Here is a 27580-nt window from a genome sequence, read left to right as displayed (position 1 = left end):
AACCTGTATCAGTACTCAGCCATGATCCCTTGGTCTCAGTGCCACTTGGTTCAAAGTCTCTCCCGGGTGAGATGTGAGAGGCTGCCAGTCTAATCAGCCACGAAGGAGACCCTCACAGAAAGGGACATGAGACAGAAGACCAATACCTGCACTTTGAACATGACAGGTGAGCCCACCTGACCGTGACCATGCAGATAGGGCACAAAGGAGACCCACCTCTGGTCCAGCCTAAGTAGGTCAGCAAAGCCTCTACAGGAGACGACACCAGATGGAGCTGCAGTACGCCCAGAGCCATGCCATAAAAGCCTCTTCTGGGACTCCTTTGGGACTTATGGGAAGTACCCAGTTGACCCCTTTAAAAAGTAGCAGCAGTCTGAGGGGGGTGGGGAAGTAAGGCTCGAAGAAGCATCTCCATGGTGGCTGTTCTCTTAAGAACATCAAGAAAATAGGGGCGCCTGGGTGGCTCAGTCAGTTAAGCGTCAGACCTCGGCTCAGGTCATGATCTCACGATTTGTGGGTTCGAGCCCCGTGTCAGGCTCTGTGCTGACAGCTCAGAGCCTGGAGCCTGCTTCAGATTCTGTGTCTCCCTCTCTCTCTGCACCTCCCCCACTCACTCTCTGTCTCTCTCTCTCTCTTTAAAAAATAAATAAACATTAAAAAAAAAAAAAAAAAAAAGAACATCAAGAAAATAAAACCCAACAGAGACTTCCATGTGGCTGGGGACACGTGCAAGAGAACAGCACCAGGGCCAGGGTGGAGAGAGTGAGGGGACCCTGCTTCCCTGAGCCAGGTGTCATTCCAGGCACTAAGGCTATGGGACAGGGACACACATCCCTCTATGGCTTCTGTTTCTGCTACCACTCTGCAGCTTCTCCCATGACATCTGCACCAAGATGGCCCTTCCCACTGGAACAGTCAGGCGGAAGGTGGAGGACCAGGAAGGGAAGTGGCTGCGGGAGAGGTCCCAGCACTCTTAGAGACCTGAAAATCAGCCACTTGAGAAGAGTGCAGAAAGCATGGGCCTGCCAAACCCGATCAGGATTGTCAATTAGCCTCCTGCAGACTTGGCCCCCACAGACCGGCAGAGAGCAAGGCTCCCCAGCCATCTCCCTGGCCTGCCAGAGAGAGCTGATCGATGGCGAAGGCACACAGTGTCCAGACGGCTCAGGAGAGACCTTACCTAATGCATGTCTAAGGCCCCGGGTGGGAGCTGATAGCGATAAAGAAACCTACCCAGTAACTGACAAGTGCCAGGCTGGGAGGGGAGTGGAGGGGCAGGGAGAGCTGACCCACCATGACACACCTGTACTGCAGTTTGCCCTGCAGCTTCATGCTATGGGGAGGCGAGAGGCACCAGGCCACCTGGCTAAGAACAGCACAGAACTCCTCATCCTATGTAAGTGCCAGTTTACCAAAGAGGAAACTTAGGCTCAGAGAGGTCCAAGAGTTGGTCCGAGGCCCCCAAGCCAGGAAGTCAGTGGCAGAGCCAGGCTTGCACTCCGGTCCAGGAACAGAGGACTCCAAGGCCTGGACTTTTTATCGTGCACCCTCACCCCAGGGTGGGCAAGTCACTTTACAAATCTGCCTGGGGTCATGCTATGTGCTTGAAGCCTAGCTGGCCACCAGGGACAGCTCCAAGGCAGCCTGGTCTCAGGCCCTGAGCAAGCTGTCAACACGCCACTGGCCCGGAGCCTCGGCTTACTGTCACCTCTGGGAATGGGAGAAACACCATGGGGCCACTTGCCAGATAACAGCACCAATCTTCCTGGGATTCATTGGCCCCCTGAGGCTTAGTGCACACACCCTCCTCTGACAGATGGCAGAATGCACTATGCCCTAACAAGGGGCAGATGGAGGGCAGAGCCCTGCTGAGAGGCAGGGAGAAGAATCCCCAGAAGCATATGGTACCTCAGTGTCCTCCACCGCCTGTTGCCTGGCATAAGACAGAGGGACCCTCCTGACTCCTCTGAAGGCCTCAGCTCCCTCAGAGTGAGAGCCAGCTCCATACCTCAGTTTACCTGCACACACTCAGGCTCATCTCTCTCCTTCCCCTCCCCTATCATGTGTGGCTCTCCAGCCACACTTACCTCTGCCCCTACTTTGGTCCCTGCAGGTCTCTCAGCCAGGCACCATCTCACCCCACCCCCACCAGCCCCCTAATACCGTCCCCACAGTCCCACGGTCACCTTAAACAGCCTCTTCTGCTGACTCTCTGATGCTTTTGCTGTCTGCCCCCTCTCATCTGTCACCCCTGTGAGGGCAGGAGCACCATGTGACTTCTTGACTGATGGCTCCTCAGGGGCTAGGTCAGCAGGGGTCCACAGAAAGAATACGACAGATATTGGAAAAAGAGTGAAAGGAGCGAGAAGGTCTGAAGTGCTGAGAAAGGAAGGTACGGCAGTATGTGGGGGGATGGGGGGTGCGCCCAGGACTGGTGTGCCCAGGACTGGAGGCAGGAGTGCTGGGGCAGAACCATCACCCTGGGCTCCTTTATTCAAGGAATCTATAGGAAAAGGGACTGCTTGGGAACTCATGTGCTGGGCAGACTGGAGCATGAAGTCTGTCTTTCAAGACACCCTTCTCTGTTCTTCCTTCAAAACAGTAATTCAAAAGCCCTAGGTTTGCCTGGCAGTTCTCCACAAGGGCATGCAGTGAGTGGTACACAATGAAGTTTGTTGAAGGAATAAATGAATGAGTGCCTGGCAGTCTTGGGAGAGTCCTATAGCCTCCTCGAGCCCTGGTTGCCCACTTGAAGGATGCGGGTGACGGTGACCATGAGGCCACTCTTAGGGTCAGTTGGAGAACACCAACGATAGCAGAGGAAAGCAGCTGTCTACAAACGCACTAAGTTCCCCACCTGTGTCCTGGGGAGAGCACCCCTGCCCATGCAGCCCCCTCCCCCTGCCAAGCCGGGCCTTCCCACATCTTCTCCAAGGACCTGGACTTGCCCTTGAACTTGGCAAAGTGTGCCAGTGCTCATCCTCTGCCCTCCCCACACGGACCTGAAGAGCCAGGACAGAGGTGCACCCCCTGCTGCTGGGTGGGTCTGACCAGCCAGCGGCACCAGTGGGAGAGCAGAGAGTAGGGCAGGGATGAGAGCAGAGCATTTATCCTGAGCTCCCTCCCTCCGCCCGTGCTGAGGGTCGGCCACCAAGGACCAAAAGCTCTGACAGGCAGCCTGCAGCTGAGGCGCCCCGGGGCTGGCCCAGAGCCCTGCACTAGCCCTGCCCTGTGGGTTCCTGGTCTCCACCCAGGCCACTGTAAATGCCTCCTTCATTAAGGCTCTTCGGATTAGCGGCAGGATGGAGCCATCGAAGGCCTGTGACTGGCAAATCCCTTTACTCTCTACACAGCAGCCAGTCTTTCACACACAACCTTGTGGTAGCTCTCACCTCACTTCAAATGCTGCCCCACAACTCCCCCCTGCCCGATCAGGCCCTCAGGAGCTCTGACTGCATCTTCTTCCCCTCGCCTCGCTGCCCAGCTGGTCACACGGGCTTCTGGCCCACTAGGGCCACTCCTGTCTCAAGGCACATGTGTTGGCTGTGATGTCCACCCAGAAGCCTCTCCTTTGGCTAGTTCCCTCACCAGCTTCAGGTCTGTGCTTAGAGAGGCCTTCCCAGACCTCCCTGCCTAAATAGCCGCACTCCCCCACTGCACCCCGTTAGCAGCTTTCTCTTTCTTCCAGACACATCATTAACCGCCATCAGGCATGTTTCTACTCTCCATTCCCTCTGTGTGCACTTGAGGGGAGGGGTTTTGCTGTGTACACCACTGTATCCCAGCACCCCACACAGGGCCTGGCACGTGACAACACAGGGGACAGCTGCTGAATGAATGAACCCGCAGAGATGCATAGGAACCACGCCAAGGGGGCAACGAGGGGACGACACTAAAATACAAGGAGTTCTGCCACGTAGTGGTCTGCGGGATGATGAGGTGGTGGTAGTTTGTTTTCTTTCCAAACTGAGTATTATCTGTACCGGATGCTGCTAGTGGAGCACTCAACCCATTCAAACTATTGGGATCCAGATCCCTCCTCTTTCCTGAGAGAGGACAAGGAAAGCAGTGGGCCTAATGCAGACCATCGGTGCTCTCTCTTCTGACACCCAAAGGTACAGCAAAATCTTCAAACCACGTTGCAGAGACTTTGGAATGCATAATTGAGATCCCAAAGTTGAGAAAAATCTTCAGTTTCATTTTGTAAATCACAGAAAGCTTAACAAGAGCCTGGCTGGCCAGGATCTGTGGCAGCCCAGGGCTTCTGTGTGGGAACCCTGGGGCACAGCATTGTTTTGCGTATACAGAAAGGGAACAGGGACCGAAGGGATGGTCGGCATGCCCTCCTCATGCCTGGTCCTGCTGTCTGGCCGGGAATGCCACCTGTTCCTGGGACACTGAGTTGCATGTATGCAGCAGGATCTCGCAGGCTGTGCCGGGGGCGGCTGTGTCACAGCCTGGAGGACTCCCTTCACACCCACCCAGTCAGATAGTACACAGCCTTCCTCACAGACCCTCTTGTTTAAGCCGGCTCTGCAGGTTCCACACGTGCCAGTGGCACAGGCGGGTGGGAAACTACCCACGACAGATGGCTGAGGGCAGAGGTTCACAGCCCAGCTGGCCAGACTCTTGCCCTAGCTCACACCAGAGCATAAACTGACTCCCAAGTCAAATGTCAGTGACTTTTCTGGAGATTACAGGCAGAAGCAGTACTGCTGGGACTCTTCTGGTAGGAGGTAGCTTCAAACCAAACAAGTCCTAAACAGACACTGGGGCCTGGGCTCACCCCACAAAGGCTCTGGGCCAGAGAAGTAGGTATGACTGGGCCAGAGCGGCCAGGCCACCATCCCGCCATATGCCATCAGGAGGATGCACTGTAACAGGGCTTGGCCACGATGCTGTGTAGCTGCCTGTGGGAGTACACTGGGACAGGGACACAGCACTGCTCAGAGTGAGTGGCCTCTGCTCCCATCAAAGCAGAGTGCATGTGGGGCTTGCAAGACAGGCTGCTCTTGTCATTGGTATATATGTTTCCCAGCTGGCAAAAAAGCATTAACTCACTTTTCCTCACAAGAAAACCTATAACCAAGGTGCTGTCATCTCCACTTGACAGCTTAAGAAACCTGTCCACAGGACTGAAACTGGAAGCCAGTTGGCTAGCTGGCTGAGTACATGTCAGGTTCTGGGAGCTGGCCCTCGGGAGGGGTGGCTCAGGTTCCAGGATGCATGCTGGCAAGGGGACAAGTGGTGGGACGGGGAGGCACTCTAATCATATGGTCTGGGAGTCATGCCTATGATCAAAGCAGGCTGAGTAGCCCCTTCCCCATCTCACACCTCAGGCTCCTGAGCAATCCTCACCTGGGTGTCACCTCTTGGTGACAACAGGGTGCTAACTGTATCTGAGAGCTGCTCCGGCTGCTGTGTGTGAAGCCACACAGCAAAAGATGGGTTTCATCCCACAGCAGAGCCAGCAAGGCTCACGCCCGTCCAGGAGAGTGGGAGGAAACCTTTTGGTCACGCACAGGTCGAATGAAGGCCAAGCCTTGACTCGGGCAGTGCTGGGGCCAGATGAGCAGAGTCCCAGCCCGGGGCCCAGAAACTGACTGTCTGCCGAGCCCCAGGAAGGTGGCCTCTCCCATAGAACAGGCCCTTCTCCTCTCCTTCCTCACTTCCAGCTCCAGCTCACTACCTGACTCCTGCCACACTGACCAGCAGCAGCCCAATTACTGTGTGGCCACCACTCTCACAGTGGGCTGGTAGGACAGCCTTGCTTCTGCTAAACCACCAGCCTGTCACACAAGGGCTCTTAGTAAACATTTCCTGGTTTAGCCTGATGCTGCCAGACAGCTGCCGTGTGGCTTTAGCAAGAAGCTGGGCATCCACGCACCTGGCCAGGTGAAGGACCTAGGCTAGCCCTCAGTCTCCCCCAAAAGGAAAGTAGAAGCAGAATAAAGATCTGAGTCCTAGAGGCCCTCATCAGCTGGCCAACTCCTCGGGGCAGAGTACAGGCCCTGCAACATCCTCACCAAGGGGTCTGAGACAAGCTGCTATCTCCTCTGAGCCTCAGTTTCCTGCTCGCCCTGCTGGGCAGGGTGCTGTGAGAAACAATACCGAGGAGCTGCCCGGGCCGGCCTGTCTCAACTCCATGCTGGTATGTGCTTCTCAGCCTTTCTCTTAAGACATCAAGTGACCTGGGAGGACTGCAGGAGCAAAGAACAGGAAGAACATTCCCCAAGTTAAGACCGAACAACAAGCACAAAACGAAGAAGTTTAGGCGAGGCAGTAACCCAAACAAGAGGCCCCTCCACAGAGGAAACCAGCCCTGGAAAGCACCACCAGTGTTCACAAACTCTGGTCTCTATACAGGAGACACAGTCCTGGTGCCCAACTCCCTTGTCCCTCCCAGAACTGCAGTGGCTGCTCCTGCACCCCCAGACCTCCAGCAGGAGAGGTTGCCAGCCTAGCAGGTGTGAAGTGGTATCTCAACATAGTTTGGATTGACATTTCCCTAATGGCTAATGGTACTGAGCATCTTTCCTGTGCTTATTTGCCATTTATTTGTATATCTTCTTTGCAGAAATGTCTATTCAGATCCTTTGCCTACTTTTACATTGGGTTGGCTTTTAATTATTTAGTTGTAAGGTTTGGGTTTTTTTTTTTTTAATATATTCTAGATACAAGTCCCTTACCACATATAAGCATACTCAGAGATATTGTGGATTCAGTTCGAGACCACCACAATAAAGTGAATATCAAAATAAAGTGAGTCAAATGAACTTTTTGGTTTCCCAGTGCATATAAGACTTATGTTTATGCTATACTATAGTCTATTACGTGTGCAACAGCATTATGTCTAAAAAAACCCCAACGTATATATCTTAATTTAAAAATACTTTATTGCTAAAAATTGCTAACCACCATCTGAGCTTTCAGCAAGTCATAATAACTGATCACAGATCACTATAATAATAATGAAAAAAGTATGAATTTTTGCGAGAATTACCAAAATGTGACACAGAGACACAAAGTGACCAAATGCTGCCAGAAGAACAGTGCCAAAAGACTTGCCCAACACAAGGTTGTCACAAACCTTCAATGTGTAAAAAACAGTATCTACAAAGTGCAGTCAAGTGAAGCACAGTAAAACGAGGTGTGCCTGCATGTGTCCTATAAATATTTCTCCCTTTCTGTGGACCATCTTCGTTTCAGTAATGTCTTTTGAAGCACAAGCTTTTAATTTTGATGGTGTCCTGTTTATTATTGTTACTACTGTATTATTTATTTGTTATTTGTCACCTGTGCCTAGTCCAAGGTCATGAAGATTGACATCTATGTTTTCTTCTAAGAGTCTTATAGCTTTTAGCTCTGAAGTTTAGCTCTCTGATACATTTTGAGTTCATTTTTGAACATGGTGCGAAGCAGGAGTCCAACTTCATTCTTTTGCATGTGGATATCCAATTATCCCAGCACCATTTGTTAAGAAGACTGTCCTTTCCTCCACTGAAGTATCTTGGCACCCCTGTCAAAAATCAATTGACCATAGATGTATGCCTTTGTTTCTGGGGTCCCAGTTGTATTCCGTTGATCTATACATCTATGCTTAAACTAGTACCACGCTGTTTATTTTTTTAAATTTTTCTATTTATTTTGAGAGAGACAGAGACAGCACAAGTGGGGGAGGGCTAGAGAGAGAGGGAGAGAGAGAATTCCAAGCAGGTTCTGCACTGCCAGCACAGAGCGCGATGCAGGGCTCAAACCCACGAAACCACAAGATCACGACCTCAGCGGAAACCAAGAGTCAGATGCTAAACCGACTGTGCCATTCAGGCACCCCCACACTGTTTATTTTCACTTGTGGTACAAAACACCTAAAATTTATCCCCTTACTCATTTTATTTATTTATTCATTTATTATTAAGTTTATTCATTTCTGAGAGAGAGAGACAGACAGACAGAGCATGAGCAGGGGAGGGGCAGAGAAAGAGAGGGAGACACAGAATCCAAAGCAGGCTCTAGGCTCTGAGCTATCAGCACAGAGCCCGACGCGGGGCTCAAACCCACGAACCGCAAGATCACGACCTGAGCCGAAGTCGGAGGCTCAACCGACTGAGCCACCCAGGTGTCCCTCATCTTACCCATTTTAAAGTGTACAGTTAAGTAGTGTTAAATATATTCACATTGCTGTGCAACAAGTCTCTAGAACTTTTTCATTTTATCAAACTGAAACTCTATACTGATTAAACAATTCCCATTCTCTCCCCTAACCCCTGGCAACTACCACTGTACTTTCTGTCTCTCTGATTTTGACTACTTTAGATCCCTCACTATATGGAATCATATAGTGTTTGATTTTTTGTGCTGGGCTTATTTCACTGAGCATAGTGTCCTCAAGGTTAACCCACATTGTAGCATGTATCAGAATTTCCTTCTTTTAAGGCTGAATAATATTCCACAATTTTTGATTACTATAGATTTGCAGTAAGTTTTGAAACCAGGAAGTGTGAGTCCTCCAAGTTTGTTCTTTTTCAAGACTATGGCTCTAGGGACCATCTTATAATCCACTCTCCTAGACCACTTGTGGCAGGAGGTGCTGAAGGGCTCAGTTCCCCAGCTGAGCCACAGACAGCAGGTAGGGGGAATTGGGACAGGGGCACCCATGCCTCAGTCTTCTTTCTGGATCCCATTAGTGACTTTCAGAACTCTCAGGATGAAAGGTCCCAATGCCATGTGGTTTCCCTCCTGGGCTGCTCAGGTGGACTCAAGGACACAGGTTTTTCTAAGCATGGACTGACAGCACAGGACTCAAAATCCTGGAGAAGAGTGTAATCTTGGTGATTGTAAGTGATGCAATAGCTAGACTTAGGGCCCTTATGACCATCAGCATGTGTGATCTTCCCTAAGGTGTGGAGAGCTCTAGGGAGTCCTGCTTCCTCAGGTGCCCCTGGCCCTCGGTGGAGGATAGTGGGAGGCCCACCTTGGGAAGTGCAGGGGTTAGCCTGTGCCCAACAAAGCCAGCCTTGGGCAGGAGGGTGGCCTTAAACAGGCATCAAGGGTCTCTGAGGGGCGGATTCAGCCCTCAGAAGGTCTAGTGGAGAGACCAGGAGCCATGGGAGATGCTGACATTGAGGAAATGGGCTCTGGAGTCCTGGGGAGAGGCCCAATGGCAGGGGAGAGGAGGAATCTTGGCTGAGGGCCAGTGTATGGGGCCCCAAACCCCCACCTCACTGTCACAATAATTCTGTGCAAGTATCACAAGAGAGGAGCCCCCCACCCCTGCAGAGCCAGGATCTGAACCCAGGCGAGCCCACATTCGCTCCCCCTCCCCCAGAAATTCTGTTGCCAGCAGCTAAGCAAGTGGCTCCCTGTGTCCTGAGGGCAGTCTCTCCATAAAGGCCTGGAATGGGAAGGCGGGGGGGGGGGGGTGGGGGGGGTGGGGGTGGCTCTGAACTGAACAGAGCTTTAGCTGGGGGCACTTGAAAGACCTGAGGGATCTAGAGTCAATATGCACAGCCCCTGGGGTCTCTCTGAAGACAGGGATGATGGATGTTCCTGCCGGTTGGCCACTGAGCCAGAAGATGGCAATAGGAAAATGCCACTACCAAGCCCACAGGCGGATTTTATGAAGAAATGTGTTGCTGTTAAATATATACAGCAGGAAGCATTTGTTACCAAACAGCTGTGTTTGGAAAGCAGTCGCTGCTTGTCAGCTAATGGTTCTGCATTAGTCAGTGAGAGCACCAGTTGTGTCCCCCAGATCTGTGGACAAGCTGATACCTAGCCCCCAGGACAATGGCATGTCCCAGACAGGGTCAGCCCCAACTCAGGCTCTCAGTGCAGTGAGGTGTTAACAACCTACCATTCAAGCTGGGGTGACACCTGCTGCTCAGCAAAGGTCTCTGAGTGAAATAAGCAAAGAAGCCAGTGGCGCTGCCCGGGTGCACGGGGGCCTAGGGTGTGGCAGCCTGGAGAGCTCCCGAGGCATACCTGGCACCCACACACAATTGCTATGTAAGGAAGGGGATCTCTCCCGGAATCAAGACCAGCATTCCATTTCAGAAAGCCAAGGAACCCAACCTGGAAATGCAGCTAACAGAAGAGCCGTGACAGAAACAGAGCTTGATGGCTGTGCAGGGTGTTCTGGGAAGGAAGCCAAGGCAGCCTCCATTCCCACCAACAGGGACGGCTGGATTGACCGGGATCCACCCTCCCTGTAGACCATCAGGATGACCAAAATGACCTGGGGGACATTCGATGAAATAGCAAAATGGCAAACTGAGCATGGATGCTCTAATGGTGGGGTAAGTAGTGGAGCAGCTAGGCTGGGGCGAGACTACCCAAGCCAGTCCCAGGCTATCACCCACCCCTGTGCGACCCTGAGCCAGGTATCTAGATGGAAAGTGGACAGAACAAGATCCCCACCTCCTCGATCTGAAGTACTTAGAGCCTCAGAAGTGACAGTCAATGGTGTGTGTGCCCGAGAGCTGGGAAATAACACACAAAATGGCTTTTGTTTTAGGCTAGCAGAGCTGTGGCTATCCCCTCTCTAATGTTTTTGACATAGATGCTGCTTTCTACTTTTAAAAAACTCACCCAGCAAGGGGATAGGTTGTGAAAATAGCACTATGCTTGGTACCGGGTGGGGCCCTTTACGTGCACTGGTCCTTTGCGCTCAGACTAAAGCCATTTAATGGGGCTCTCCCTCAAATCTCTCTCCATCCAACCCCACATCTTCCCCTCCTTTCCACAGTGGCTGGTCCCTAATAGGCATCTTGCACTCCAAATTCTGTCATGGCATCGGCTTCTGGAGAAGGCCACCTGCTACAGTGTGGGGAAGATTTGGCTCACCCTGGGAAACTCCAAGTCCTGCTAAGAGCTGACCCCAGCTGGCAGGGGCTGCACGACTGCTTGGAGGAGCATCTGAAGAGGGGGATGCCCAAGGTGGGGGAGATCCAGATGATGGGTGCCAGTGTCCCTTCCAACTGAGACTCATGAGAGTTCCTGCACTGGGCTCTGCTGCTCCCAAAACAGGGAAAGAAGGAAAGTTCCCAAAGCAGCACCGGAACATGGTAGGGGGCAGGGGCAGTGTCAGCCACCCCTGAAGATTGCTGCAGAGGAGGTTTTATTAAAACCCAGGTCTGCCTGCCTGGGTTCAGAAGGCCTAGGGCACTAGAGGTAAGGTCCACTGAAAAATACAGGCTGTGCAGGGAGGGACCCAGGCTGAGGCATGGTAGTTGCAGCCAGAAAAGTCAGATGCTCTGAAGGAGAGACAATGCTCAGAGTGAGACCCCTTCCTTCACCAAGCCTGCCAACACCAGCTCCCCCTGTTCTGCTCTGACAAAAACCAACCAAACCCTGTGAGCATTTTGGGCAGATACAACTGTGACAGGGCACCTACCTGTGCCTAGCCCCCAAACAGAATTCTATCAAGTAACAACTTCCTGTCATGTAACCATTGCCAAGCCAAGATCCATCTCTCTGGCCAATTGTCCTTCCTGGTTCTTCAAAGGTCCCACAGAGGCTGGTGAGAAGGGGCCGGCAGAGGGCCTCTGGGAGGAAGATGTTTCTGAGCCAGGACCTTACTGAGTAAGGGAGCCAGATGAAAATAGAGACCACAGACAGACTCCAAAGGCTGCCCCTGCTTAACCCCACCACCCTGGCCCTCTCTGGCCCTTGCCCACACCAGTTTGGCTCACCCAACACTGCCACATGCTCAGGCAATCTGCCTGATCTGGGCTCTCTCCCTGTCCTCCAAACTGCCACTGTCCCTCACTCTGCCATGGCCACCCTACGGGTTTCAGATTAATGGGTGCCTTCATGGTGCCAGAGCAGCACCCCCACTCCTGTGTGTATCCCATTATCTTCTCTTTAGCATGTGTCACAATGGGACTAGCTTTATTTGCTTGTTTCCGTGTTTTACAATCTGCCTGTCCCTTAGAATGTACCTCCATGGGGGCAGGCACCACGACCAGGACACTGTCTCCAGTGCCTCCCGGGTAAGTGAAGAGTGAAAGAACACACATGCCACACTCCCTGCACAGATGCTACCTGCCAGCAGAAGCCGTCTGGCTGGGAAGTCCCTGAGAGAGCTTAAGCCTGGGGCACAGCTGTTAAGAATCGCTACATCATCTGCTTTCCAAAAAGAGCTGGAGGAGGCTGTCGGCACCCAACCCCCATGCAGCAGAGGCTGTGAAGATGGTTCTGGCAGCTGTACTGGAGAGGCGAGCCCAGGGGCATGATGATGGTGAGGAGGCCTCTCCGCAAGATGCGGCCAGAGGGGACAGAGCCTGCAGCAAAGCCCTGGGCCAGAGGGGAGGGGGAACTCTATAGGGCATCTGGGGATATGCCTGTGGGGCCATGCTGAGGAGGACAGGTGAACAGCAGTGGAGAGGAAGCCAGACAGTGGAGCAAGAGTCGCCACACTGGCCCTCACCCTTCAGCCCGCAGCAGTACCTGAGCCTGTGATCTTGCTTTGGGAGCAGCCCCTATACCCGCTCCTCCCTTGATCCCTCCTGTGACCCGTGGTCCTCACCAGCTCTCACCTGGAAAGCTGGACCACTCTTGTGTGGACTCACCTCCCGCATCTCTCCTGTCCCACCCCTCCCATGCACCGCTACCCAAGACCTTTGGCAGCTCCCACCTGGGTTTGTTCTGCCCACCGACACTCAAGAGATGCTCCTGGGCCCTGGGAAGATCAAACCCCTCTCCCGCCCCCCATGGGCTGGCAGCTCGCTCACCCGGTGGGTCTTGCTGTAGGTGTAGAGGAAGGCCAGTCGGTAGAGGCTCTTATAGTGCTGGGGGAAGCGGCTGAGGCACAGGCGGAAGGAGGCGATGCACTGCTCGGTGAGGAACTGGCGCTGCTCTTCTGCCCCAGCCGGCAGCCCCTGGGGAAAGGCTGCGGGCTCCCCCAGGGTGTCCGCTCTCTTCCTCCCGTCCCACAGGGCAGGTGCAGATGCTGGGGGTTTGGCAGCAATGCAGGCAGAGGCTGGGGGGTCTGCAGTAGGCTTCTGGCTGCCTTGCTCTGTGGCCCGGAAGCCTTCCGTGCTCTCCAAGGACTCCTCAGTTTTCCCTGTGGGTGAGAAGAAAAAGAAAGTCACCTCAGTTTTAATCCCTGCCCCCCAGGAGTAAGGAGTAACCTTACTGAGGTGAAAGGCACAGCTAAGTCTGTGCCCTTGCTACACAGCTGCTGGACCCAACAGACCCAGTAGGAGGCATGGGGCCTGGTGCTGGCTCTGCCCCTGCTGGCTGAGGCCTCCATAGCCTCCCACTCTCCTCCCCTGTGAAACAGGATGTCCCAGCTGGCATGCAGCAGAGGGGCCCCGAGGCTGCAGACGGTGGGGGTGGCAAGCGGGGCTCTGGGTCCCCCCTCTGAATGGCAGCACAAGGCTGTCCCGCCTCCTAGGCCTATGCAGGTGCATGGGGAAGCAGTCCACAGAAGGAAGGTGTGGCTGCCACAACCATGGAATAAAACAGCCAGGAAAGGCGCACAAAGAACTGCACCTGCTCTGCCGCTTAGCACCTCTGCCCACAGCCTACCCGACATCCTTCTCCAGAGCTGCTGCCGCTACTGTGCGTGAACCAAGAGCTCACACACAGCAGAGCCCAAGCTGGGTGGCAGGGGCTGCAGGAGAAGGAGACTGGCCCAGGAGGGAAGGATTGAAGGAAGAGGATGGGGGCAACAGTGAGGGGAAGGTGGCCTGTCAGGCACCCAGGAGTTTGGCAAGGCCTGCCTGGAGGAGGCCGGAGAAGTAGCCCAGCACTAATGCTGAAGCCTGTCAGCCACTGTGGGCTGAGCTCCTTCCTGTCCTCAGCCTGACAACCTTTTCCAACTGTAGTGGCAGCCAAAAGGAGGCTGGGGCCTGCTGCGGTAGGGAAGAGTGTTCAAGGACTAAGGTCCCAAGTTCCCCTAAGCAAAACCATCATCAGGTTTAAGCAAAAAGACATCAGGTGCACATCGAGTTCTTTTTGCTAAGGAAAGAATCTGAGCAAGACAGAGCCAAGCTGCTCATCACAGCACGCAAGGCTACCTCCTGTCAGTCCTGTCATCCCTCCTACCTACCCTCTGGGCCTCACACCTTGAAACCAACCATTGGGAACATCTCGCTCCTTGTTCCTACCTCTCCACGGTTGTTCCTTTTGGACTCACCGTCTGCACACCCTCCCCTGCCTCACCCACTCGCTCTCATCCTTCAGGACTCCACTCACTGTCACCTTCTCCTGCAGGCCTCCTGGGCCCCAAGGTGGGGTTTGCAGAGTACCTTGTGTGCCCACCTCTCTGATGTCACCGACCCCACTGCATTTATGCACGGGTGTCTCCCCCTCCCCCACTGCCCAGAGCCTAGCACAGGGTCTAGTTTGAAGCCGAATGAATGACTGAAAAGCAGGTCACATCTGATCTTAACACTGTGCTCTCTTCTCAGGGGAGCTCAGGAAACCACTTAGGTCCCACAGGCACCCCACTCAGAGCACAATGACAGCAACTAGGAGTCTGCTCAGGGCTGGCATCTTACGGGGACACCAATGCCTTACAAATGTGCCTGATTTCTAGTGTTCAATTCAAGGGACACATTTCAAATGTGGCTCAACAAACATGTTCTCAACGACTCTGGGCCCAGCCCTGTGCTAGGCATAAGGGAGATGGGGAAATAGGATGAAGATAAAGACCTCCCAAGGGCTCAGATAAGGTGCTAAGTGTATGCTCACACACAAAGACACACAGGAACACATCTGCTATGGAAAGTGAGCACAGGGTCAAGAATTTATCCAAAGAGAGGTCAGAAGGCATGTCTGAAAACACATTAAAAGAGGGAGAAAAAGTAGTGATGCCAGAGTGAATGAAAAACCTAGCTACTCAGGGATCTGGGTGGCCTGAAGAGGTGCAGGAGACATGGGTGATGTGCCTCACACACAGTGTCCACTCCACGGCTGAAAGAGCCTCACAGGTCACATTAGTGGAAGAAAGGGGGGAAGTCGGAAACGTCAATAAGCCCACACAGTGCTTCCCAGCTAGGATGCCTAGTCCTAACCCTGGCAGCATAAAAGTGAGGAGACTTCGTCCTAAAGATAAAAAGCAAGGCAATGCTCTGGCCACTCTGATGCTGCTGCTGGCAATGAGGACTGGCTTAGCATGCCCAGAGTGCACACACCAGGCCACCTCCCACTCTGCCACTGCCACCCCCGCCTTGTGCAAGGCACTCAGGCATCATCACCAGGCCTCTACTTGACCTAGAAGAGGCAGGTGCAGCCATGGGATGGTGGTCCCTGAACAAAGTGGCTGGTAGCTGTATCAGCACCCTTGGCCCATATCCTGCCCCGGGTCCAGGTGGCAGGGAGGGCCCGGGCTGGGCACCCGTGTCCCCTGTCAGGACCACATACGCTGTTGACAAACTATGCTGCCCTCAGAGTAATTAACAGAGTTCGCTTCTGTTCAGAGAATAAAATTTGGGCAGCTTTTCCCTCTATTAAAAAAATAAACCTTCAGACTTCGTCTGGGTGGCTTAGTCGGTTGAGCGTCTGACTCTTGATTTCAGCTTAGGCCATGATCCCAGGGTCATGGGATCAAGCCCCAGGTCAGGCTCTCTCTCCCTCTGCCCCTCTCCCTGACTCACGTGCTCTCTCTCTAAAATAAAAAATAAAATAACATAAAATAACATAACATAAAATAAAAACAAAACAAAACAAAATAAACCTTTACTGTTGCTCCATTCACTTTAGACATTTTTTGAAGCTCTGACTCCTAAGAAGGTGAGCTTCAACTGGCTGGAGAGTCATTTGTGGGGAAAGCTCCTTCCTGGAGGCACCCTGGCACAAAGCAGAATGGAGAAGTCAAGAGGCATCTGCTGGATGCCACGGGAGGGAGGGCACCTGGGCATCAGGAGGGGTATGAATGTCAGAACCATTCTTGTTTCGGCTCAGCACCCAGGGCCTGGCACAGACTTGGGCTCCATTATGCCCTGCTGTCAAACAATTCCCACGAAATTTGTGTGAGCTCTGGGACACTGACCGTGAGAGAAGCAGCAGGATGGGGGCAGGGCCGTCCGTGAGGGTGCACCTGAAGAGCTGGGGTATGGAGCACACCAGGGGCACACACCCAGCCCTGGCCCAGAACCATATCCTGGCTCTCTGCAGGGCGCCAAAAACCATGGGAGCCCTGGTGGCCAGAGCTCCTGCCCACTGGGAGCCCAGAGGAGAGTGTGTCAGAGACCACCACTAACCAGGGCCAGGCCTGGAGAAGCGCACTCTGCTCCCTATGCTGTCTGCCTCGCACGGGCTCAGAACACATTCTCTGCTGTACCAACTCTCCAACAGGAAGTTCACCAATTTCCAACAGGAAGTTCACCAACTTCACTGCGGTTACCAGGAAAAGCTGGGCTTAGAGTGGAGAGATGTATCCACAGAAGATGCTTCCCTTCAAGCCTATGAGCTACTGCCATGACTATGGTTCTACTTGAACTTCCTTTTTACTTTTTGGTAAAATGTTTTATTTATTTATTTTGAGAGAGAAAGCATTTATTTATTTTGAGAGAGAGAGGGGGAAAGAGAGTATCTCAAGCAGGTTCTGTGCTGACAGCACAGAGCCTGACGCAGGGCTCGATCGCACAAACTGTGAGATCATGATCTGAACTGAAATCAAGAGTCAACACTTAATTGACTGAGCCACCCAGGAGCCCCTCAAACTTTCTTTACCAGTGGTGAGCCCCTACACTGTCTGCTTAAACCATTGGCTCTGAACGGAAGGAGGGAAGGGGTGGGATGCCCTTCGTGTGTCTGGAAAGCCCTGCACAGCCTAGGTCAGACCACGGCTGACCCTCTCTGAGCTCAGCACCCCAACCTGCATCCCCCACTTCCCCAAACATGGTGGAGAGAGGCCGGGGTGACACAACAGCACCCACAGCAGTTCGCTGCTTAATGGGCCAGACGGAGCACAGACAACAGGACTCACCTGTCCAATGGTTAAAGTAATCTTATTTTTAAGACTGGACATGAACAAGAGTTGCTGTATTAGAGCGCTGGGACTGTAGGTTACTTGTTCCTTCCCCTTTCAAGCTCCCTGTAGTATGTTTATGTTAGTTGCAGAATGTCAACATCGGTTGGAGATAGCATAAGTGCCTAGTGAGAGAGTGGGGCACTGGTCTCACTTTCTCTGTCCTCTTACCTGACCCTAATGGGGGCACTTTTGCCAACCTGCAGGGCATGCAGCCTCACCACCTGCTAAGGCCAGCTAGGGGAGGCTGGTGAGGAACACAGAGCTAGGACAGGCCATCCCCAGCACGAAGGGGCCACGTCTACACGTGAACTCCTGAGCCTAGACTCTCCCATCCAGGGCCTGTAAAAACACGTCCTAGGGGAGGTCATCGCCAATCCTACCTGCCCCTCCCAGCCCACCCAGAGAGGGAGCATGGGGCAGAGGTTAAGGGTGCGAACTAACCCTGGATAAATTCCCAACCCTCTCTGAATCTCAGGTCTCACCTGTAACATGGGAAGAGCCGCGGGGCTGTTTCCTAGGGTGGTTGGGAGGACAAAAAATAGCACCTGGCACAGGGCCGCTGAGCATGGGTCTGGTTGTTGTGGTTGTTATTGTTTAGCAAGTCCTGGTCCGGGTGGGAGAGCTCTCAAAACCCAGGGCCAGCTGCCCAGCCGCAGCCCCAGAGGGGTGCCGCAGACATCCAGCCTGCCAGCACTCTCCTGCGAGCTGGGTGTGGGGCTCTGCCCACTGGTTTCCACAAAGGGAGCCCGGGGACCCCACGAGAGCCAGGCATGGAGTTAGATCAGGGCCTCCTGACTGAAAAGGGAGGCACTTTTTCCTAGAGGCCTGGTATGATTCACACTAAAAAGAAAACACATTGGTGACATTTAGGATCTAAAGATTTTTTTTAATAACTAGGTATTTAAGAAAAAAATCCAGGGCGCTCACGTCATGGATGTGGTTTTCCCATATGGCCACGGTGGGGTCATAACAACAACGACAGGTGTCACTGAGAACACACTGTGTGCCAGACACCGTGTGAATGCCTTCCTGAGCCACCTCCCTTAATCCTCACAACTCCGGGCGCAGGCCTTGGGCTCCCTCCCACCCTACAGGGAGTGCAGAGGCCCAGGGAGGCGAGCGACTTGCCCAACTGAGGTCCCAGAGCAGCAGGTGGAGGTGTGAGGACAGGAGCCAGACAGGACCTGGGCCACTCGGGAGCCCACCTTCTTCAGACTGCCCAGACTGTCACAGGCCATTTCACCGAAGCAGTTCTAAACACACCAAGCTAGGTCTTCATACCTCTTTCCTCTGTGGGCCCCTGAAGGTCTTTACCAGTCGGGCCCACTTGGGAACTGGGAACAGGCAGCTTCTTCTCCACATAGAGTTTCCGAGAGCCCTCCAGTGAGCTGGCAGGCTCATTAAAGAAGTCCTGTGTCGAGCTGGAGTCCGAGAGCGCCACTGCCGTGCTATCCTGGCTGCGCTCTGAGGGGAACAAAGGAGGGAGAGAGGGCAGCAGCATGAATCCACACCAGCACCAACATGGCGGGGCCTCCCCAGGGTGAGTGTCCTGGTGACTGCCCTGCAGAGGAGACGACATGAGCACAGCCACTGTGACCTTGCTGAGTCCTACCCTTCCCAGAAGGCTGCTGAGCCACTCACCAAAGGCACCAATCTCCACGGTCAACCTTGTGGGGTTTCCCCAAATGGTGGTATTCTGGTAAATGGTTAACAATTGGCTCTTGGGATAGGGGGGAAGCCCACATTTGTAGCATTTACTGATTTCTGTGGCATAAATACTCCCACCATGGCCAATTCAGGCTACCAGCCAACCTTATGTTGCTGAACGTGGAGTTGGAAAGAGATGCACGGTAGTACACCATTCTATTGTGTTTCTACCACACAGAGACAATAGGCATGAACAACTAAGGCAAGTAAGAGTCCTGCAGAAATTTTTATCTGGCTGCAATAGGCCAAGAGTGGTCTAGAGTGAGAATGGAGATTCCCGGGGGTCGCAGACACAAGGGAGATTGCTACCTACATGTTAGCTCCTCTCCTTGGAGCTCCCCATGTGCTCATGAGAAAGATCAGAGGCAGCGCAGGAAGAGGTATTCAAGGAAACCTTCCTGTGGTGCAGGCCTGGAAAGGAAGTGTGTTCGCCGCTATAGGAAAGGCATGAAGCCCTGGTGGAAACTTTTTTCCCTAAGGAACAAAAGCTTTAAGCCAGCTGGGGAGGTACAGCAAATCTTGCTGCCTCCAGGGTACAGGTGAAGACCCACTGCAGCTGTGGGAAGGGAAAAGAAAAACCTCCCAAGGGAGGGGCAGGAAGCCATTCAGGGCCCAAACATTTGAAGTCGCCCACAACTAGAAAAGCAAAGCCCCACTCCTGAGATGCAGGGACACAGTCTGCCTCAGTCTGCGGCTGGATAGAGACAAGAGAGAACCAGCCCTATCCCTACCCCAGGCTAACAAGCACAAGTAACACAAAACAGTCTACATAGGAAGAGGGGCAAGAACATGGAGAGAGACTGTCTTTGAGGTGTGTACAAAAGGCCTAAGGCTGAAGGTGGGAATGGAACACTGAGAAACCTTCTGGCAAATCAGCCCCCCTGTAAGCATAAGGTAGGGTCATAGGAATTTGAAGTCAGTGGTACACTAATGGTAACCACAGCAACAACAAAAACCAACCCCAGCTCAACTTCTGACTAGCCTAACTCCCCCTCCTAACAGACTAGAAAAGGAGAGAGAAGGCCATTCCCAGCATAAATATTACTTATTTCAGTTTCTTCCATCCTACACATAATATCTGATATTCACTATAAAAATGAGGCACACACACAAAAGAAAAGAAACATTGTCAAGAGAGAAAATAATCAACAGAACAAGGCTTAGAGATAAGCCAGATGTTGGAACTACCTGATGGGAAATTTAAAATAACTAAGATTAGGGGCACCTGGCTGGCTCAGTCACTGGATCATATGACTCTTGATCTCAGGGTCATGAGTTCGAGCCCCACACTGGGTGGGTATAGAGATTAGTTAGTAAGTAAACAAACAAACAAACAAATAAATAAAATACATTTAAAAATAACTAAGAATAATATGATCTATAAATGTAATTAGTATGCTAAAGGCTCTATTAGAAAAGGGGGACACATTCGTGAACAGACGGGGAATTTGGGGAGTAAGATGGAAACTATGAGCAAGACTCAAATAGAGATGCTGGAAATAAAAGACACAATTAGAGACACAAAGAATGCCTTTGTCAAGCTTCTCAGCACACCTGACACAGCTGAGGGAAAAATAACCAAAACTTGAAGATAGGTCAGTAGAAATCATCCAAAGTGAGAGAAAGAGAGTGGAGGGGAAATCAGAACAGAGCACACAAAAGCACCCAAACGATCTAATGTACTAATTAGAATCCCAGAAGGAAATGACACAGACACATGTCAGAAGAAGTATTTAAAGAGATAATGACAGAGAATTTTCCAAAAATAATGAAAGACATCAAATCATCAAGAGTTTCTGAGAACACCAAGCAGGGCAAAGACTCCTCCACACATTTAAAAAAACAACCAAAACAAAAACAACAACAAAAAACCATACCTAGATATCTCATACTCAAACTGCTACAAACCAAAGATAGAGGGGAAATCTCAAAAGCAGAGAAAGACACATCATATATGGGAGAACAAAGTTAGGAATTACAGCACACTTCTCATCAGAAACCATGAAAGTCAGACATCTTTAATGCTGAAAGAAAAAAAAAAGTCCATCCCAAATTCTATATCCAGTGAAAATATCTCTCAAAAATGCAGGAGAAAAAGACTTCGTCAGAAAAACAAAAGCTAAGAGGATTCCTTACTATGAAATCTGAGTTATAAGAAACATTAAAGAAAGTTCTTCCGGTAGGATGAATTGAAACCAGACAGAAACTTGGATCCACATAAAGAAATGAAGTTCCTCAGAAATGGCTAAAGCAGTAACAAAAAAGACATTCTTTTTCTTCATGTTTAATTCCTCTAAAGTAGTACTGTCTAAAGCAAAAACGGGTAGCAGCCTATTGTGAGTTTACAGTGTATGTAAAAGTAAAATGAATGAAAACAAGGGTATAAAAAATGGGAGGTTCTTGGTTCTTTCACTGCCCATGAAGTAGTATAGTATCATTTGAAGGTGGGCTGTGATGACTTAAACATGTATTTTGTTAAGCCTAAGGCAGTCACTACATTTTTTTTAAGAAGGTATAAATAATAAGCCATTAATAGAGACAAAATGCAACCTTAAAAAACAAAACTTTGTCTTTAACTTTGTGTATCTGAAGGATGAAGCTCAATGAAATAGGAATCAAGAGAGACAAGTTCAAGTTCCTCTTAGTGCCACTCACTAGTTATGTGACCTTGAACAGGTTAAGTCCCTTGCCCACCTATGAACTGCAACCACACATCCTTTCAGAGAGGTCCATGCCATAGGAGCTTCTGGGGACACAGGGAGAGAGGCAGACATGGCCTCCAAAACCCTCTAACTCTTTGCTCAACTACCTCAAATACCGGCAGCCCATTGGGAGGGCAGACATGAGCAGCCTGGTGGGCAAACAAACTTGTAACAATACTTGAAGTTGTTTCAACAAAATCAAAGGCCTGGACTCTGGGAGATCCAGGCTGCCTAAGTTTAAATCCTACTCAGTCACTTACTAGGCTGGAGAGACTATGCAATTGCCACAATTTCTTTACATTTCAATTTCCTCCTGTGTAAAACTGTGATATTACAAATGCCCACTTCACAGAATTATGAGGATTAAATACATTAGTACATGTAAAGTGCTTGAAATAGGGCCTGACACCCAATAAGTGTTCCAAAATATCAGCTCAATGACCCATAGTATTATTTCAGAGAACCTGGACCGATTGTTTTAGTAACGTCTCAAACTCGACATTACAGAGATTTTGCTCTGCATGGCAAAGGGTTCTGCTTATGCCAGGCTGAAGATCACACCTGAGTAGCACCATGTCGATGGGGTGGTAATCGCTTCTTATACACTGACATGACAGGGTCGTCCACAGCAGTCCTGCCTGCACAGAGGAACATGGAATTAGGCCTGTGCTTCCAAAGGCAGCTGTGCTGTTCCAGCCTCCTCACCCACGTCTGATCATAGGGCAGGGTTTGGAGACAGGGACCTCTCAGGCAGCCGCACAGAGCCTGCCGCAGCCCTTCCTCCTTAGCTGCCTTTGCAATGTCCGCTGCCCAGTAACGGTAGGTATCAGTCACAGCTGGGCTGGCGGAGCAGTAGAAACTGGGGCATGAAGTGTATGTGAGACCCTTCAGCGACCAACACAGAAGCTCTGCGTCTCACTGCTGGGGGAGCAGGGACCTGACTGGACGCCTCTGCCTCACACTCAGTGAGGGGCTTTCCTGACTTGCAAGGTCAGACCCCAAGGCTCTGTGAGCACTGAATGGGGATTACCGGCAGGTCTGCTGCCCTCATGAGAGGTCCCAAACCCAATTCCCCAGTGTGAGGAGATCACTTCTCTCAGAGAAATGGCAGGGGCAGCCCATTTGCTGTCTATGTGGAAAGCGGACCCTTGGCTCCAGAGGTCATACAGGGTCACTGCAGGAGCTCAGAAATCGGGAGTCTCAGACTCACATTCCAACCCCAGATCTGCATATTTGGGCTGCTCCAGGCCTCGCAATATGTTTGGCACGTTCTCTCTGCTCTGTTCCCAACAAACAAATAGGATCCCCATGGAGGCCTCCACATCCCAGTGCCTGGCACACAGGTGTGACAGCCCAGTGACCCATCCTGCAGTGCAGCATTTACTCTGGCCCTGACAAAGAGAACACCAATGGCTCGGACAAGATGGTGGGCCATGCTCCTGCAGTGATGAAGTCCTTCTGATAGGCCAGGAGAGGTGCTTTCCACCAGCATCCAGAGCAGCTGTAGTCACTGCATGGCTGAGCAGCGCACCATGTGGCAAGCGTCCGGGAAGCGGGCCTAGCCAGGAAGATCTCACGAGAACTGGCTTGCTGCCTGATGAGCTCATGCACTCATAAGCTGTTGGGCTTTGGGCCTAAAGAATCGCTAATTTGCTGGAATCTCAGTTGTGATTATTACAAAAACCGAGGATTGGCTTAAGCAAACGGATATTTACTCCCAACGTGCTAATACCCTCCTGATGCTGCCTAGTGAGGGAACCTCTCATGCACCAGAGTGAGCAGGGAAGGCAGCAGACTGCCCTAAGAATGGTGTGGGCAAAAAAGGACCGCACTGGGCTTCAGGGGTGTTTGCTCCTCTGGGAGCAAATATTAGCAGGTAGAGCCTCTACTGAGACTCTTTAAAATAACACCCACAGCAGGGTTGCCTGGGTGGCTCAGTCAGTTAAGCATCCAACTCTTGATCTCGGCTCAAGTCATGATCTCAAGGTTCATGGGATTGACTGAGTCCCATGTCGGGCTCTGGGCTGACAATGTAGAGCCTGCTTGGGATTCTCGCTCCTTCTGCCCCTCCCCCACTCCCCACTCTCTCTCCCAAAATAAGTAAATAAACATTAAAAAATAAATTAAATAGGGGCGCCTGGGTGGCTCAGTTGGTTGAGCGTCTGACTTTGGCTCAGGGCATGATCTCACAAGTTCGGGCCTCGCGTCGGGCTCTGTGCTGACAGCTCAGAGCCTGGAGCCTGCTTTGGATTCTGTCTCTCTCTCTCTCTCCCTCTCTCTCTCTCTCTCTCTCTCTCTCTCTCTCTCTGCCCTCCCCCACTCACTCTGTCTCTGTCTCTCAAAAATAAATAAACATTAAAAAAAACTTAAAAATAAATAAATAAATAAAACATGGGGTGCCTGGGTGGCTCAGTCAGTTGAGCATCTCACTTTGGCTCAGGTCATGATCTCACAGTTTGTGGGTTCGAGCCCTGCGTCAGGCTCTGTGCTGACAGCTTGCTCAGTCTGCAGCCTGCTTCGGATTCTGTGTCTCCCTTCTTCTTCTCTGCCCCTCCCTCACTGATGCTCTGTCTCTCAAAAATAAATAAATGTTAAAAAGAAATTCTTTTTAAATAAAAAAAAGAAAAGAAAAACAAAATAACATCCACAGCAACAACAGCCACAGCCAAGGAGCAGGACGCATGTAAGCACAGGGACTGTGACCAGGCCTCCCGCCCCAAGCCTCTCAGATATACACAAGAACCCAGAACAGCCTGTCCTCTAAAAGGGTGGAGAAAAAAAGCCAATATCAGCGCTGGGGGGTTGGGGGGGGGGGGGCGGCGACACCGTGGCGATTCTGGACAAGCCCTTACCACAGGGGTGATCATGAATGAGCACCTAAGGAGCCCCGAGGAAGGCTGATGGTCGGGGGGTAGTGAAATAAGTCTAGAAACCCCCATGAGCCACCACAGTTCTGCAGTGCCCCCCTGCAGCTCAGAGCTGGAGAGGCAGGGGCTCTGCACACTGAGGTGCCCTGGCTGGAGCTGTGACCCCCCTACTCACCAGGCCTGTGAAGCAAGGGCGTGGGTAATGTTCCTGCCCAACCCTGAGAGAGATGCAAGTCTAGGAAACAAAGGATGGGCACATCACCGTAAATGAGAGTCCAGGGCCAAGTTTCTCTCTAATCCTTTCAAAGAGGGTAGGCACAAAGCTATTTAAAATCATCCTGAGGGGCGCCTGGGTGGCTCAGTTGGTTAACCGTCCGACTTCGGCTCAGGTCATGATCTCACGGTCCGTGAGTTCGAGCCCCGCGTCGGGCTCTGTGCTGATAGCTCAGAGCCTGGAGCCTGCTTCGGATTCTGTGTCTCCCTCTCTCTCTGACCCTCCCCCATTCATGCTCTGTCTCAAAAATAAACAAACATTAAAAAAAAAATTAAAATTAAAAAAAAATTAAAATAAATAAAATAAAATCATCCTGAGTTTGAATACTAGGAAGCAACCGAGAACTTTGCACCAAGAAGCAAGTCAGATTAAAAGAAAACTAAATTCATTTCTTTTACACCAACAGGGTGAAAGAAAACAATGAAAATCTCTTAAAGAATGACTCTATCTCCTGGGCAGACAATGCCTCTGGGCAAAGCCCAGTCCACCTAAGCACATCCTGACTGCCTCCTGGCCAGCCGAATTCAGCACAGGCTCAAGCACCGCTGTGCACAGCCCAGAGACTAGCAGTGTGCCCTGATAAAGGGATGTGGGGAGCCCGTATGTGTGGAAGAGGTGGGGCAGTTCTGGCTTGGAGAGCACTCGGCTTCCATTGGCAGTGAACAGAGCTTCCTTCCAGGCCTGGCCATAGTCCCACCTTCTCCACGAAGCTGTCTATGGATAGCACGTTCCTTATCTGGGACACTGTGGGCCACGGGTCCAAATGAGCTGACATACGGCTTTGTGTAACTGTGCACTGATGGCCAGAGGTGCTTCCTCCACATCCTAGAGGCCCACGTATAGGCTGGGCACTGTAGGACACCCCCATGGTGCTGGCCTGTCCTGATGCTCAGAGAACCAGGTGGGTCTGCCGGTGCTCTGCAGGCAAAGGCTGCCAAGCCTGAAGGCAACGACGGCCCTCCCTTCTCTCACCTGCCTGCTGGAGCAGAGCCAGAGGGAGAGGACAGGGCCAGGCAGAACTAGCTGGCTCCCTGCTTTGGCCATCTCCTGTAAGTTCTGCAGACTGGCCTGGGCTGGGGGTTTTCCTGGGCTCCTGGTCCTGAGGCGGGACAGGAGAGAGAAGGGAAGCTCTTCTGCACAAGAGACCCAGACTCAGGTGAAGAGCCAGACTTCCCACAGGGCTGGGCAGGATGGCCTTCCAGGGAAGCATGTACCTAAATGGGACTCCAGGGACTGCCCACAGGCCAGGTTCCTGATTCCCTTCAGGAGCTGCCTAGACATCAATAGGAAAGAAGATGCAATAGTGGACAGGCTCTACAGGCTACCTCTGCTCTGCTTCAGAATGTTCTTTTGAAAGTCTGCCCACACAAAACCTGTTCACACTAACTAATATTTGTGGCAAAATTATAAATATTTCACTCTCCTACTGTTAATCACTGGAATGTTTCACATCTATGCCTCTGGGCCACCCCAGCCCCTCCCCCCGAGTCTTTAGAGGGATGTCATCTGCCAGCCACTGCTGATGACACCCTCCACTTCTGAGGTGTGACCCGCAGAGCCAACTGCAAAGGAACGACAGCTGCGGATGCAGAAGGAAAGGGACCTGGCTTGGTGACAGAAAGGCTGTCCGTTCCGAGGAGTGTGAGAGCAGACTGTATTGCAAGAATTTGGATTTTTTTTGTTCAGGTTTGACTCAGTTCAAATCCCTTGAACATTCGTAGGATTTCCAGGCCAACCCAAAAGAGCTCTTTGCTTACAAGACACAAGCTTCCTGGTACATTTTCTCTACCTGCTCCAGCAGTTAGAACTAGAAATAGCTCACAACCACTTATTCCACCAGTTCAGTTCAATGAAAGTTTGAGGGGAAAGATGTGGTTGTATCATCAAAATCTGCAGCAACTCTGACTAGCGAACCCTGAAAAGATCACAAATGTTCTGCCAACTAGAAACAACAGGTTTCTAAGAACAGTAAACTTGGGGGGAACCAATATTTTGAGCAATCTCTCAGCCGGACAAACCCTGCCCCAGTGGGTCCCTGATGACCACCAGGAAAGAACACATCCACCGGAAGCCAGGCTAGCTGTAAGGGAGGGACACCCTCTGGCAGGCCAAGGAGCCTGGACAGATGCCCAAGAGAAGAGACACCAGAAACACGAGGGCCCTTGAAAAGGAGGCAGACATACTGAGGCAACAGGCAGGCACAAGAGTATCACCATGGCCGTGCTCAGACAGCGGCGTCACCACTCTGGGCCTCTGAGGCTCATGCTCAGAGCTGGGAGAAGACTTGTCTTCATGTGCAGCTCTCACTGTGTAACCCTCACCATGCATCACTCTGTCACAAAGAGCCCCTGTGCCCCTATCTCGGACCCAGCTGGTTTCCCAAGCTCTCTCCCTGTAAGGTCTCTCTTCTGTCCACCCCAGTGACCTCAGTCCAAACGCTGTAGGGCCCTCCAACCTCCATGTCTTTGCTCCCAATGTCCCTCACCTGAAACGGCCCTGCAGGCCTCTCTGGAGGACTACCTCCTCCAGGAAGTCCTCCCAACCCACCAGGCCCCACAGTTAGCTCATGGCACCTTCTCATGGCACCAACTGCTGCCCCAAGACACCACCTAGGGACACACAGATCCAACCAGGCAGCGGGAATCAGGGTGCCCGTGTTGGCTTTCCTCGTGGGCCTTCTTCCTGCCCAGCACATAGCAGGCACTCAACATATACCATGACCAGCTACAGCCTGGAGAGGTTTCTTAAAAGTTAAGAATGGAGGGGCGCCTGGGTGGCTCAGTCGGTTAAGCGTCCGACTTCGGCTCAGGTCGTGATCTCGCGGTCCGTGAGTTCGAGCCCCGCATCGGGCTCTGTGCTGACAGCTCGGAGCCTGGAGCCTGTTTCAGATTCTGTATCTCCCTCTCTCTGACCCTCCCCCATTCATGCTCTGTCTCTCTCTGTCTCAAAAATAAACAAAGGTTAAAAAAAAAAAAAAATTAAAAAAAAAAAAAAGTTAAGAATGGAGAGGAGAACAAAGGTGACTGGCTCTGCCCTCTGACAGCCT

At 51.8% G+C, this 27580-nt stretch overlaps 1 protein-coding gene and 1 long non-coding RNA gene across 8 annotated transcripts in view; both read right to left on the bottom strand.

Moving 5' to 3' along the window:
* The window catches only part of CABIN1 (calcineurin binding protein 1), a 152391-nt gene that overhangs the window by 48736 nt on the left and 76075 nt on the right, over nucleotides 1-27580 (bottom strand). For 6 of the 7 annotated variants that reach the window (XM_019467117.2, XM_053902127.1, XM_019467119.2 and 3 more), the window contains 2 exons: nucleotides 18266-18448; nucleotides 12735-13066 (listed from right to left, as the gene is read on the bottom strand). In XM_019467117.2, the coding sequence (XP_019322662.2) occupies nucleotides 12735-13066; nucleotides 18266-18448 (515 nt within the window). The remainder of the gene's footprint in view (nucleotides 1-12734; nucleotides 13067-18265; nucleotides 18449-27580) is intronic. The other variant, XM_053902129.1, reaches the window with a different exon arrangement.
* Nucleotides 6879-12424, bottom strand: LOC128777017 (uncharacterized). Its single transcript, XR_008422161.1, has 2 exons — nucleotides 11396-12424; nucleotides 6879-7519 (listed from the first exon to the last, which is right to left on the bottom strand). It is a non-coding gene; the product is annotated as an uncharacterized LOC128777017 (long non-coding RNA).

Source organism: Panthera pardus, unplaced genomic scaffold, assembly GCF_024362965.1.
Source record: "Panthera pardus isolate Hobbes unplaced genomic scaffold, ASM2436296v1 HiC_scaffold_15, whole genome shotgun sequence".
NCBI lineage: Eukaryota > Metazoa > Chordata > Mammalia > Carnivora > Felidae > Panthera > Panthera pardus.
This window is presented reverse-complemented; position numbering and strand designations above follow the sequence as displayed.